Source organism: Sceloporus undulatus, chromosome 1, assembly GCF_019175285.1.
Source record: "Sceloporus undulatus isolate JIND9_A2432 ecotype Alabama chromosome 1, SceUnd_v1.1, whole genome shotgun sequence".
NCBI classification, from domain to species: domain Eukaryota; kingdom Metazoa; phylum Chordata; class Lepidosauria; order Squamata; family Phrynosomatidae; genus Sceloporus; species Sceloporus undulatus.
In genome coordinates, this window is record NC_056522.1 from 29,532,978 (window position 1) to 29,548,330 (window position 15,353).

The 15,353-nt window shown below is 42.3% G+C and overlaps 1 protein-coding gene across 1 annotated transcript in view; it reads right to left on the reverse strand.

Annotated features, from left to right (window-relative positions):
* The window catches only part of PLEKHH2 (pleckstrin homology, MyTH4 and FERM domain containing H2), a 133,315-nt gene that overhangs the window by 69,849 nt on the left and 48,113 nt on the right, over window positions 1-15,353 (reverse strand). The window contains exons 5-11 of the mRNA XM_042468290.1: window positions 14,667-14,750; window positions 13,843-13,924; window positions 12,500-12,682; window positions 7,142-8,094; window positions 4,978-5,053; window positions 4,437-4,531; window positions 2,770-3,007 (exon numbers count right to left, since the gene is read on the reverse strand). Of these exons, the coding sequence (XP_042324224.1) occupies window positions 2,770-3,007; window positions 4,437-4,531; window positions 4,978-5,053; window positions 7,142-8,094; window positions 12,500-12,682; window positions 13,843-13,924; window positions 14,667-14,750 (1,711 nt within the window). The remainder of the gene's footprint in view (window positions 1-2,769; window positions 3,008-4,436; window positions 4,532-4,977; window positions 5,054-7,141; window positions 8,095-12,499; window positions 12,683-13,842; window positions 13,925-14,666; window positions 14,751-15,353) is intronic.

The window sequence follows — 15,353 nt, forward strand, 5'->3', positions numbered from 1 at the left end:
TCCCGAATATTTCGTAACCCGGTCCTTTCGTATCCCGGGGTACCAGTGTACCAGCTTGGTCAGGGTAACCCACTGGCTGATCGTGGGCAAATCACACTCAGCCTCAGAGGAAGGCCATGGCTAGGGATGCCATATCCCGCTGGTAGGTGGGACAAACCCACTTTTGGCACTCCGGTCCCGGTCCGGTTTTGCGCCAAAGGCGGGACTGCCCCACCCACCCACCTCCTCCTCCTCTTGTTCTGGCCGTGCATGGCTGCTCATGCAGCCGGCGGGCCCTCAGCCACAGCCTCCTCCTCCTCCTCTGGCTCCGCCTCCCGGGCCCAAGGAATTGCCTAGCGCGGTGGAGGCTGTGGGTGGGTGGCTGCCTGCCTGCTGCCTTGGTGTGCAGGTGGGGGGGAGCGCACCAAGCCAGGCAGGCACCTCCGCCTCTCGAGCCCAAGGAAGTGCCTAGCGCGGTCGCGCAGAATCGCGCGAGGCAGAGGAGGAGGCGGAGGCGGAGGTGCCTGCCTGGCTTGGCGCGCTCCCCCCCGCCCGCGCGCCAAGGCAGCAGGAAGGCAGCCACCCACCGCCTCCTCCGCCTCGCACGCCTCCGTGCGACCGCACTAGGCACTTCCTTGGGCCTGGGAGGCAGTGGTGGCTGAGGCAGAGGTGGGTGGCTGCCTGCCTGCTGCCTTGGCGTGCGGGCGGGCGGGGAGCGTGCCAAGCCAGGCAGGCACCTCTGGCTCCTCCTCCGCCTGCCGGGGCCAAGCCAAGCGCCTAGTGCAGTCACGAGGAGGCGGTGGGTGGCTTTCTGCTGCCTTGGTGCGTGGGCGGGGGGGAGCGCACCAAGGCAGCCACCCACCTCCTCCTCAGCTTGGGCCCGGGAGGCAGAGGAGGAGGAGGGAGGGAGGGAGGGAGGAGGAGGAGGGAGGAAGGAAGGAGGAAGGAAGGAAGGATGAGGAGGAAGAAGAGGAGGAGGAGGAAGAGGATAGTGAGGATGATGATGATGATGAAATGAGCCAGCTTCTGAGGCACGACCAATGTAAGTTGCTCTGATTTTTACAAACTCATGCGCAGTGGAAAAAAACCTAAGTCCCTTGACCAAGTACACACTTCTGAGAAGTACAGTTGAATCCAAGGGCAAACCCACTTCTTGTTAAACCACCTTGACATGTTCAGTATGAATGCATAGCATGTTCAGTGTGAAACCCAAAGAGTTTGGTTATACAGTCGGCCCTTCTTATACACGTATTTTTTATACACGTATTTAAGCATACACGGTTTGAAAATGTTCCAAAAAAGTATAAATTTACCTTGATTTTCCATTTTTTATTGGGGACACCATTTTGCTATGTCATTATATTCAATGGGACTTGAGCATACGCGGATTTTGTTATACACGGGAGATCTTGGAATCAAACCCCAGCGTATAACAAGGGTCCACTGTACAATAAGCCTCTGAAATATGTAAGAGGCCATGTTAAGTAAAGCCATGTTCAATGCCCAAATGTGCTGTTTGGAATGGGGGGAGGGGGGTGGCCAGAAAGGGAAGTACATTTCTGGCCTCTGTCTAGGAATAATGCCCAAATGCCCTCCATTTTGATCATGCCTAAGAAACATGCATTTATAGTAACATTTAAAAAAAAACATCATTTTTTTTCGCATGTCCTCCATTTTTAAAAATGTGCCCTACATTTGAAAATTTTGCCCTACATTTGTCCCGGTTTGGAGGTCCAGACTTATGGCAACCCTAGCCATGACACACCCCCTTGAAACAAATTTTGCCAAAGAAAGCCCATGATAGCGTCACTTGGGGGAAGCCATAAATCAGAAACAACTTGAAGGCAAACAAGAACAGCAAATAATACTGTTAGGCTTTGCAGTAAAGATTCAATTTTCCCCCTCTATAATGAATACAGGTCAAGTCCCCCTTATCCAAAATGCTCAAGACCAGAAGTGTTGCAGATTTTGAATTTCTGGAATATTTGCATCCGCATAATGAGATATTTTGAGATGGTACTGTTGGGGCATGGGAAGATGCACTGTGTCCACCATGACCACCTGCAGAGTTGAACCACATTGACAGGACGCCAGGGAGAAGGAATCTGAAGAATCTTAGTTGCGTAGGCAGACTTCCTCTTACATAGGAATGAATCTCTGGACAATGAGGTTTCTCTCAAGAAGAGGGTTCTTTAATCTTTGTTACATAACTATTTACAAAGATTACACTGACAGCCACAGTAACACCAACCATCTCTCTGTCTCTCAGAATGACTAACTGTCTCACCCTCCCTCAGTGACAGTTCAGAACGACAGTTGAGTTGCATCAACATTCCAATGATGCACTGTTTAAATGCTGACACATATGACTGCCACTAGAGCTGTATATAACTTGCACAACAGCTCCACCTAGTGGCCACATCCATGTCATTTCCTGACAGGTACCCAAGTCTAAACATGAGATTCATTTATGTTTTGTATACACCTTATACACATAGCCTGAATATTTTATATACAATATTTTTAATAATTTTGTGCATAAAGCAAAGCTTGTGTACACTGAATTATCAGAAAGCAAAGATGTCATTAACTCATTATCTCAGCCACCCAAGACTGGAGTGTGGCTTTGGTCTGGCCTCTTAGAATGCATGCATCATTTAAACAGCATACCTCCAAAGTGACCAGAAGCAGCTTTATTTTGGCCTGTCTGTACAGGCTCAAAATCTCCTTTTGCCAGCTTTGTTTGTTATCTAAAACCTAAATAAAGATCTAGTTATGCATTTAATTCACCTATTGTATTAAATAATGAAAAATATTCTGACTTCCCTCTCAGTTCTCCAGAACACCTGGAAACATTTAAAACTATTTTAGAATCCTGCCCACCTCGCTTTAGAGCCCGTGGACTACCTGGGCCACTTCTGCTTCGAGAGTCTGATTCAGATGTCCGTGAACTAGATCGGGAACTATCTTCTTCTTCAGACCCAGATGAATCATCTAAAAATGGGTTGTTGCTGATTTGTGTTGCTTTCTAAAGAAAGAAGTAATTTTAAAAACTTGTTTAAAGTTGCATTCTGAAAGTTACACTGATTAGTTTAAAATATTATTCCACTATGACAGTACAAAAATTGCCTGAAAATATCACCAGCACAGCAACATATAGAAAACAGATGGGGTTTTCTATTACAATTTTTTAAGGACTTGCAGAGAAGAACTATGGGCTATAGTCCTATATGAAATTGTTGCTACATCTAACTATTGTGAATTAGAAATCTTCTTCTTCTTGGCTTTACTTCATGAACGAAGATTCAGGAAGGATTCATCCGTGCTTTCTACAAGCGCGTTTATGATGTTGGATGCATCCTTTGAGACTGTGCAATGGGTTTTTCTGGTGGAGCGCAGTGTGCACAGAACTGGCCTCACCCTTTAAACCAGAGGTTCGACCGCTGAGGCCTTGATAAGCATGGACGGTAGCAGCGAGGTCCTCGGGTCATAGGTTTGATTAGAGTTTCCTTCTCTTAGATGGTTGACCTTACAGGGTTAGACAAGCACCATCTGCCCGGGTTTGGGATTAGAGTTTTCCTTCTCCTAGGATGGTTGCCATAAGGCTAGAGAGCCCATCCTACCCTTGAATTAGAAATACTATTCTATTAAAATGTTGTCCATTTGATATTCTAGAGTTCAATTTGCAGAACACAGCCAGACAAAATATGCATAGATGGTTCAACAAAAGTCAGTACAAAGGAAGATGTGACCTAATCTTGCTCCCATTTCATGTCAATGCTGCTACATATTTTTGTGGTATGGGAACATTTGGCTTCTGGCTTCTCATTCTCTCTGATCAACTAGCCAAATTATTCTGCTTAGACTAATTACAAATCGGCTTCTATTCAGAATACTGTGTTCAGGTACCAGAACATAAACTTTCACTACACCCATGTGGAATATTCAAAATTGGTATTCAATAGTTGATTCTTTGCATTTGTATTATTTCCATCAACATTTTGGAGCCTAGTACATTTGAATGTTACTGATATGTTCAGGCTTCACATCTGGCATGCAAAGTAATAATATACCATTGACTAGCTCCCCTTTGTAAGAGTTTCAAAATTTATATTTTGAAATTTAAGCCTCCTCATATGTCCAGAAACTAAAGGAATAGTCTAACACTGCAATTAGACAGAGCACACTACTGAAAAATAGAAGCAGAACAATTCTTTCAAATTAATAAAGTTCAGGCATAAATGTAATGATGACCAGGCATCCTGCGGTTATGCACAATTGTCATGTCTGTGATTAATATCACATTTGTACAATCAGTTCTAAGAATAAACATTTGCTTTTCCAGAAAATTAGTTTTATGCTCATTACAGGCATATGGCATATAGGAAATATTACATTTTTATAAGATGACTCCTAAGAGTCTCCCCCTCCAGCACAAATTTAAGCAAAAGTGTTACCCCTTTAAGAGTAGTATAGACTGGTGTAGTCACATTCTTGTATATTAATGATGTGTAGAGTCCTGATAATGAATAAGAAGTTGAAGACGTAGAACCTGAAACAAATAATTTTTTTCAAATACTTTCTGAAAAACTTGGATCTATTTTTATTTACAAAAAAGTTGTAAAGTCTCTGCAAAACAGTCTGGAGAATATAGATTTATAAAACCTAAGAAAGTAGGGAGCTGTGTATGTTTTATCTTATAAGTCTATATTCTACATTCTTGAATTTTCAGAAAGAACTCAGGAAACAATATAAATTACAGCAAACAAATAAATGAAGTAAATTAGCAGAAATGTTCCTGAATAAAAGAACATTATACTCTCTCAACTTGCTCCAGTAAGGACTCTGTTCTCCATCAATGATATTCTCTTTGTTTCAGTCTCTCAGCATATAACACACAGATTGGCCTCCTAAAACTTTTTAGAGTTTAGCCTTGCTGCCTTGAATCCCATTTTGGAAGAAAGGCAGAATATAAGTCCAACAAACAAACAAACTTACTTTTACTGAAGGAGTCAACACTAAAGGCCTCAGAAAAGTGTAAACCCGATTTGGCTACAGCATAAATTCTGCCTTCCTGAGAAACAAAAATATATTTTTAAATAATATATTATGCCTTTCCCCCACACATTTAAAGAAATATTCAGATTTCAGCTGTGGCTGGTTCCCACCAAACTCAACTGGGAAAATTAGCATCCTCTTTAAATCTGGAAAGAAGCATAACAACTAAAACCTAAAATGGATACTGTGTTATTTTCACACTTTAACTTTTATGCCTTTTGCTTTTTGCATCTATTCCTCATCAAGTTATCAAAACACTTCTGTATTTTTTTAGAACATAGTTTGGTTTGTTCCTTACAGAAATATTTCCGTCATCTAATTGCATTAAAAAAATCACTGTTAAACTACATGGATTAGGTTAGTGCAGAGGACTTCCTTTGGTAGTTCTCCCACCTTCAGCCCCCCAATCATCCCACAAATCATCTCCAGACATTCTTCCAATCTCCACAGCAGATTTGGGATGAGCTGTGAGGGCTGCACAAAGAGAGGGGACATGGGTTCCACCAAGTGTTTCTGTTCAGCTGCTGGATGACACAGGCTGGATACAACCCATCATCTCTTGGGGTGGGTGGGCTTTCTGTTATACACTCCTCCAAACTTCAATTAATCTTTCATTTCATAAACATTTATTATACCTATTAAATTCAATAGGACTTCCTTTTATGAAGATGTGTGTATACAGATTCTTTTTCAGATAAGCTAAAGCATGTGTGTAGCAATTTTCAGTACTAATCCATTACCATTACATATATTAGTTCTAATTTTTGGGTTACTTTCACTTAGGGCCTGTACAGATGGGTACTTTGTGCCATCTTGAGCCTGTACCAGGGTTGTGCAGGGTTGAGCGTTTACATGCTCAGCAACCCGACTGCCATTATGGTGCGCATCCAGCCATACAGGACGCACCATGATGTTTGGGCAGCACAGAGCCCAAATAGCGCCGCACCGACATCATCATGGCGCGTGAGCATTCTCATGGTGTCCTGCACGCAGCATAAAAGAACCCGCCAGGCAGCAGGTTCTTTTGAAGCCTCCCAGAGGCCGCGGTGTTTGGTTGCTGCGGTTTTCATCTGGGGCAAATCTGCCAATTTGTCCTAAATGGTCACTAGTACCCTTATTGGATGATTTCCTTTAAGTTACTTCTTTTTCACTATACAGAATGTTAGTTTATGTTACTTTCACTAAGGGCTGAAGCAGACGGCCTACTCTCAAAGCAGGCTGCCACTGTGGTCCTAAATGGGCCACCTGCAGGAGTGGATTAAATCTCCTCCTTTTGTTCGCGGCTTCAGGTTGCCTTAGACAGCCTCAGAACAGATACCAGCCACTTCTTTGGGGGGGGGGGGGTCATCTAAAAGCCCATATCTCAATATGTTACCAATATAGACACTGCAAGGTATTAAAAGATTATTTCCTAATGGCTCAAATGTGCTAGAATCCCCGAAGCATTACTTCTTAGCTTTTTCTCTGAACAAAGAGATCATACTGAAGTGGATATCTAACCTGAATACTAGAAAAGAATTTTGGCCATTTGTAAAAGGAAGTTGCACAGTTCATAGTCAGCCCAATTGTTTTTAATCTATAAAGGCAGATATTTGCTCATTTGGCTAGTAACATTACATAAAATGTCCTAATCAGAGACCCTAGGGATCTCCCATAGTAGTGATCTTCTACTCGACTCAGACTTTCCTGATGTCCTCCACTCATTTCTCCTTCTGCCATGGTTATTCTCTATGACTTAATATAAAAAAGAGAGAGAAGGCAAATCGTAAGGTTTAAAAAAAAACAACCCAGTTTACTGATTGTAGACAATGGCAGATTTTATATATTTACATTTTATTTATAGATACTAACCCCAACTGAGTTTCTAATTTATTTTCATATATTCTGAAATGTAAACCAGAAATGTACAGTAATTGTAGCACCTGTAATTACTTTTATATATGGGTCAATTGTGACAATGGAAGAATAAGATGGTAATGATGCTTTCTCAAGAGGCCCTACATGTAAAGTATTACTGTCTCTAATGGGCACAGACAGTTTGTGGAGAAATTTAAAAATAAATAAATTATGAAGCTGGAATATTATTATAAATAATTTCATTTACCCACGAGGGGAATCGATGAAGTGGAGGAGTGGGAGGCTTGTTGCTTGTAGTTTTCCTTGCATCACCAGAGTCCGAGGATTCTACACACTGTGTTTCACAGGAGTCATAAGTAAAGAGTTTATCATTACAGCCAATTTCCATCTTCTCTAAAACATCTGCACCTTCTCCATCTACCTGATCAATATCTGTTTCTTGAGGCTTAAAAGGACGTATCATGCTTATTGCATTTCTGTTTCTGCCAAACATTTTGTCTGAACATAGAGAGGGCTGGCTAAAATGTTTTTTTGCCAGTGCTGCATTTAGAGTAAAGACACTAGGAGTCCTCAGCTTTGGAGGTGGCAAATTAGATGGAGAGCCTGCTGCCAGCATCAGTGCTGGATGCTTAGGAGCTAGAGCTGGAGTTAAAATTGGACTTGGAGTATTTGCCTCACTAGAGGAAGATGAATAATCTAGCCGGTGGGACTGAAATCTCTTATTCAATTCATCAGAAAAACTATCATGATCTTTCTTGCCACTGAAGGATTCCAAGTTGCTTTTTCCAGTTACATGGTTCTGATTTTTCCACAGTGTCTCCTGTTGCCAGGAATATAATTTTTTGTGTATATTTCCTTGAGCTTGGAAACTCTCTTCTTCCATAAAAGAGCTGCTGTCATCTGATGCTGTCAAATACATTTCACTCCCAATTCTGCTGTAGCCTATACCTTCTTCAGATGTGTGACTTGAAAGAGTAGATATACGCCTGGATTTTGATCTTTCCTTGCTTGCTTCCTCTTCATCAGAGCTCCAGTCACTTACTGTAATGCAAGAATTCTTTGACACATTACTTTCTATATCTTTTGATTTTACTGTTTGCCTTTGTTCTGGCATACAAGAATTTTGTTGTAAGGGCTTCAGACCTCTATTACTCCCATACATTGTTATGCCAACAGAAGATGTTTCCTGGCTTTCTTTCTCTGAAAAAGCAGCAAATAACATATTTAGCAAAATTGCTTAAAATGGGAGTCAACAAACTACAGTCTGCAATGAACATGTGCAAAGCAGTGGTTCCCAACCTTCCTAACGCCGTGACCCTTTAATACAGTTCTTCATGTTGTGGTGACCCCCAACCATAAAATTATTTTCATTGCTACCTCATAACTGTAATTTTGCTACTGTTATGAATCATAATGTAAATAACTGATTAATTAATAAATATTTAATTATTATCAATAACCAATTATTAATAATTGATTATTGATTATTGTTAATGACTAATTATTAATAATTATTAATATGAATACTATTAATTCCATCCTCCGCTGCTGCCACCCTGCTCTTTCTTGGGAGAAGGCCAAGCAGTGGAGGAGCCTTGAGCAGAGACCAGATGTCATAACCAGAATGGAGGGAAAGAAACCACCAAAGTTAGGACATTCAAGAAAAATTTAGGTGACATTACAAAATAAAAGCTAAAAACAATAATATAAATTCACAAAATATATAAATATAATTGCACGAGAAACCTCCTGATGCCCCTCTATGCCACTGCACTCCCACCCCCTCACCCCCGTGGCAGCTGCCTCCTTAGAGGTGAGAGTCAGCTGGAAAAACACATTTCACTCTGGAAAAGAAATATACTTGAGCAGTTTGCACTCTATGTCTTTCCAATTTATAATAACAGCTACAAAACTGAATAATGGTTAATAGCATATTGGCTACTTAGGTCAAAAACACACTGCAGAAATAATCCAGTTTGAGGCCACTTTAACTGCCCTGGTTCAGTGCTAAGTAATCCTGAGAACTGTAATTTGTGAGACATTTATAGCCTTCCCTGTCAAAGAGTTCTGGGGCCACAAGAAACTACAGGTCCCATATTCCCTAGCACTGAGCCAGGGCAGTTAAAGCGGTCTCAAAATGGATTATTTCTGCAGTGTGTTTTGGACCTTACTTTTTTTTTAAAAAAAGTAAGGATTTAAATGTTGCTTTAAAAATTATTTTCATCTCCCAGCTATGAGATGGTTGGAGGGAAATGAGAAAGTTTTGGGGGGAAGGACTGCCAATATATTGGGTGATGCATTCTGGGGTATGTACAATTTGTGGCCAAGTAAATGGCCCTGAGCAGGTCACACTCTCTCAGCCTCAGAGGATAGTAATGGCAACCCCTCTTTGAAGAATCTTGCCAAGAAGACCCCATAAAGTTGTCTTAGGTTCGCCATAAGTTGTAAAGGACTTGAAGACACACAAGAGCAGCCAAAAAAGTTTGCAATTATTTCATAGTTAGTACATAGGAATAGGAACCAGACTCTGGAGACCTGGGTTTGATTCCCCGCTCTGCTATGAAACCCAATGGGTGACCTTGGACAAGTCACACTCTCTCAGCCGTAGGGAAGGCAATGGCAAACTCCTTTTGCCCAGTGTGATTTGTGAATTGAAGACCAGGGTTTGAATTGGTGCTTGGCCATGGAAACCCAATTAGTGGTCTTAGGCAAGTCACATTCTCTCAGCCTCAGAGGGAGACACTGGCAAAACCACTTCTAAATAAACTGTGGCAACAGGCTTCCCTTATGTTTGCCATAAGCCAGAAACAACTTGAAGGCACAGAACAATTAGAGCACCTCACCACCCTACACATCAGGATGCAGCCATCCACATGGGTAGCAGAAGTGGCGGCAGTGGAGGCAGCAGTGGGAGGTGACAGAGCTGGCAGTGCCCAAAACGCAGCCTGACAAACTTTATCTCCGCTGAGGAAAGAGCAGGAGGGGGAGGAGGAGGGAGCAAACTTACAGTCACAGAAGTGGGGGAGGAAAAGCTGGTGCTGACAATGAGGGCGCCACCTGAACCTCCTCCCCAGCCCCTTCCAGCTCAAGCTGCTGGTGTGAGGCTTTTCCCCCATAGGCTTTGCTGAGGCCTGTTGCCTGTCTTGGCTGCTGGGGAAGCTGTTGCTGTGATGCTGGGGGGGGGGGGGGGCTCTTCGATAGCCCCACAATGCTGGGCCCTTTGGCTGTCTCCTGGGCGGAGACCTGGGTTTGATTCCCTGCTTTGCCATGAAACCCATTGGGTGACTTTGGGCAAGTCACGCTTTCTCAGCCTCAGGGGAAGGCAATGGCAAACTTCTTCCAAAGAAATCTTGCCAAGAAACCCCCCATGGATAGGGTCACCTTAGGGTTGCCAAAAGTCCAGAAGAACTTGAAGGCATGCAACAACAAAAAACATGGGAATTGGTGTGTGTGTGTGTGTAATGCTGGCTTCCACTGCATGCTTCAATCCACACATGAGGAGGCAGCTGCAGCAGCACCAGACCTCCCTGAAGAACATTGTCACCAGCTCCAGAGCCCCCAGAGCAGGACAAGGAGGAAAGGGCTGAGGGGGAGCCCTTCTTCAGACGGTGCCCCTGAGCCAGGCACTCTCTGGCCCCAAATTCTCTGAGATGGAGGGGAAGCAGGCAGTGGCGATGCTCTGTCTTTACCTTCTTGTCCCCTGGCCCCCTCTCCTCCGAGCCGAGGCAAGGCACAGATAGGCTGTCTCCCCAATGAACCCCAGCAGCCCAACCCAGCCCAGTGCCCTTCTTTTCCCTCTGCTACTTCTGTAGGACTTGTCCTAGGGAAAGGAGGATGTTTGGTTACCCTGGCCTTGAGAGGGGAACAATTGCCTTTCCTCCTCCTCCTCCTCCTGGCCCTTTCCTGCCAGCTGCCAGGATTCCTGGGGGGGGGGGTTCTAAGACTCTTAGGCGACCCCGTGAAAGGGTCGTTCAACCCCCAAAGGGGTTGCGACCCACAGGTTGGGAACCGCTGGTGTAGAGACAGTATTTATTTATTTATAGTATTTATACCCCGCCCTTCAGCTCTAAAGGCTCTCATAGCGGCTTACAATTATTATTATTTTTAATAAGACGGTTCCCTGCCCTCAAGCTTACAACCTAAAAAGACACAACACAAAAGGAGAAGGGAATGTGGTGGGGAAGGGGATCAGATCCAGCAGTTCTTCTCTCCCTCTGAGACCTGGACCAAGGCAGATAGACTGGAGGGAGGGCTCAGCTTCTTAATCTAGGGCAAGCCTGATGGAGTTGGGCCTGCATCTCTCCCTCTTTGGCCAAATGGCACCAGTTTGACTGAAGGGAGGGCTCTGCTTCTTAGCTCTGGCCAGACCCAATGGAACTGTCTAATTACCAATTTCTAAGCCACTCTGAGAGCATTTCTGAAGAGCAGGCATAAACAGAATACATAAATAATAAATCTACATGTGCAACAGGTAACAAGAGTTTACTACATTAAAGCCAAATAGTCAAGAAATCAGAAGAAGACTGGAAAGGGCAGCATGGAAGAACTAGACAAGATAATAAAGAGTAAAGATATACATCTGAGCACTAAAGTTGGATTTGTACAAGCCATTGTATTTTCCATCATCATGTACAGATATGAGAGCTGGATAGTGAAGAAAGTGGATAAAAAGTAATTCATCTGAGATGTGGTGCTGGAGAAGAATGCTTAGGATAACGTGGACAGCCAAAAAGACAAACAAATGGGTCTTTGAACAGATCAAGCTCGAAATTTCCCTGGAAGCCAAGATGATCAAATTGAGGCTGTCGTACTTTGGCCACATCATAAAAAGGCATGGCTCATTAAAAAAGACAACAATGCTAGGAAAGGTAGAGGTAGTAGAAAGAGAGGAAGACTGTACACTAGATGGATGGACTCAAATTAGGAAGGTCAGAGGTCTGAGTTTACAGGACCCAAGCAAAGCAGCGGAGGTCTTGGAGGTGTCTCATCCACAGGGTTGTCATGAGTCAGTGTTGACCCAAGGGCAGTTAACAACAACATACTACTTAAAACTGCAAATGACACTTTTTATTCAAACCTATTAAAAGAGAAAAAAAGGAAATTTGTGCATCACTTACGTCAAGATGGTGGCGCCTGTGTGGACAGGACACTGCCATTAGGCTGCCGCCGTGCCGTGCTACGGTTAGGGACTGTCCGATTGGTGCACGGTCTCTAACCCTAGAATCAGCGGCAGCATGGCGCTTCTGGACCGTTTGTCCGGGGCCAAAAGGACTCTGCTCACCCAAGGAACTGACATTTGGTAAGCAGATTGACTGGTTTCACACCATCAACATTATCTGACCATTGTAAAGATCTGTATCTCCAGATTTCTCAGATATGGCAAATAACTATCCCAAAATCACTATGTGACTAACTTCTGTTGGCCTTTGAATATTACTGTAGACATATGGTCAGTTTATTTGGGTAGAGTTCCCAAATCCTAAGTGGAGGACCACAACTTCAGAAGGGCTCCTGTGGAAGTAGGTTTCATTGAAATCAGTGATAATTAATTTCTAATCATTCTGTTTAGGACTAGTGGTCATTTTGAAATTTATATCCTAAATACCTAGACTGCTGTTGTCTTCACTTAATTCAGCTTGCTTTGATGTAGAACTGCTTGTGTTTTCTGGTTTAGGAACTTGTTGTGGACTTCTTGCTCTGTTTAAGAAGCATCCAAAAGTCAAACTGCTCATTCGTTGGCCTTCTGAAGGTTTATGTGCTGAAGGAACAGATTTCTTTCCCTGAAGTTCTGTGGAATAATAACCCAAATATCAAGATTTAATGTATTCTGCTATTGGATGTCAACATAAAAGTAAAGACAACCATGTTATTCCAGGAAGAGAACTCACAGGTGTTTATCATTTTAACAAATGAAAATATTGCAACTGCTGTGAAATCGTCAACAAAAAAAATTTTTTTAAAGGTTTTATAAGATCAAGGTAGTTTGATATTAGACACCTTTATAGTTATGCTCTCAGTCTCAAAGGGAAGCACTGGCAAAAACCCCTCTGAGCAAATCTTTGTCAAGAAAACCTTGTGATAGGCTTGTCTTAGGGTCACTATGGGCTGAAGCACACAGTTGGTAAAGAGCGGCTGGAGGCCATGATTGGGGTAGAACCGTGGTGACTGGCCCGCTCCTGAAGTGGGCTGCCACCACAGTCCCAAACTGGTGCCACTAGGAGTTCAATTATACCTGCTCCTTTTTGATCCTTATACTGGCTGCTGATTAGCTTCTAGTTGGCAGATTTTTATCCCAAGCAATCTTTTTATGCGTATTATTTTATTTTTAATGTTATATTTTATATTGATGCTGGTCTTTGACCATAATAAAGAATTTCATTTCATAGCTTCTGGGCCCAATACAAAGTGTTGGTTATTATCTTTAAAGCCCTAAATGGTCGGAAACAATTTGAAGGCACACAACAATGACAACAGCTATGTTACTACTGTTTACGCATCATATTTGTTCATGTTAATATCATTTTAAATATAATTTTAATATATTAAGTGAAGACAGATTGGATTTGTCACACATTTAGATGATATGTTCCCATATGTACTTGTTGACTCATCTATTGGGTTGCATTCAACATTAGTACTAATGGACAATGGCTCCACACTTCACCTGATCTTCAGCTACCCCTACTACAGCTTCCTGCAACCCATTTTCCAAGCAAATCTCCACAGAAGCTTTTTAGGGAAAACAGGGAATTATTACAGTGGGGAGAGAGGTGAGACTTATCATACATAAACATCTTTCCACTTGTATTAGTATTGGATACAACTTATTGGAAATAAACATATAAATACTTAGTGTGACAGTGTTTGGATGAATTCAGTGATAGTCACAATTTTTCCTCTTTAAAAATACAGAAAATATAGAAAATGTTTATTATTTGTACAGTTTACCTTGCAGTTTATTCTGCAACATCCTTATCTCTTCAGTTTGGTTTTGGTTGATCATGCGAAGGTTCTGATTCTCTACTTCTAGCTGAAAGCATAAAGATACAATTTCTCACTCATGAGTAAAATGTTAAAAATTTACATCCCCCTCTCTCAAAAATGTTGTGTCATCCTTTACTCACTTATTTCAGAACAACGCACACAGAGGGTTCACATATAAAAGACTGCACAGTTAAGTACATAGTGGCAGTGTTTCAAATTACATACATGTACCTTGGCTACACCTGAGTGAAATGATTTAAATGTTCTTCAGAATCCCTGTTGTTGAATTCACTATCTGAGATGTCATGAAGAAGTAATTTTCATGCTTGTGACAACAGCTTTTTTGAGCTACAAAATAATCATTTCTCCCCCGCCCTCCAATTTCATGGTGTTATCTCCCACAAACAACTAACATGTCAAAGCAGATAATAAAATTGGTGGACTTATTTGAAGGGTTAATACTGTCAGCTACATTTCTATCTCCTGGTAGAAATGAACCTTACATGTTATGAGCCTTATTATCATAGAAGAATTAAGCATACAGCTTCAACTTTTCAAGTAAGTCTGCAAAAGTTAATAAATCTACTTTTAAAAGTGATAAGATAACATGATAATGGCTTTGTGCTACTGGAATAATAATTATTTGATCAAGGTTTGCACTGTGCATAGTTTCAAGCTGCCACTTCATTTGAAGATCCATATACTTTATATTGAAGAAATTTTCCCACTGACTATAAATGGCTGTGAATCATCTTCTGTACATTCTGCACAGTTAACATGAGACTCACCTCGTGCAGCTTGACAGTCACCCATTCTTTTATCTTTGCTGCTTTTGCCTCTATAATTTTTGCCTCTTGTATTCTTATTTGTTTCTGAAACAACAAGCCAGACTCAATCTTTTTGTCACTTGCATCTTTGACCCTAAAACATTTTATGACTTTGTAATTAAAGTAGTATATGATGCTTACCAAGCACTACAACATCAACTCTGACACCTTTACAAAAAGAAAATAATAATAATAATAACAACAACAACAATAATAGGATTTTTTTATATGCCACCCAATCACTGGGAATCTAGGTGGCTTACAACAGAGGGGATAATGGACGGTTCCCTGCCCTCAGGCTTACAATCTAAAAGACACGACACAAAAGGAGAACTGAATGGTGGGGGGGGGGGGATCAGGTTCAGCAATTCTTTTCTCCCTCTGAAGTCTGGACCAAGGCAGATGGACTGGAGGGAGGGCTCTTTCTTAATCGAGGCCGGCCCGACGTTGGGCCTGTCCTTTCACTCCTTCTCAGGCCAGAAGATGACAGTTGGAAGGAGGGAGGGCTCTTCCTCTTCAGGCCCGATGGCGTTGGGCCTGTCCTTTCACTCCTTCTCAGGACAGAAGATGACAGTTGGAAGGTGGGAGGGCTCTTCCTCTTCAGGCCTGATGGCGTTGGGCCTGTCCTCTCGCTCCCTCTAAGGCCAA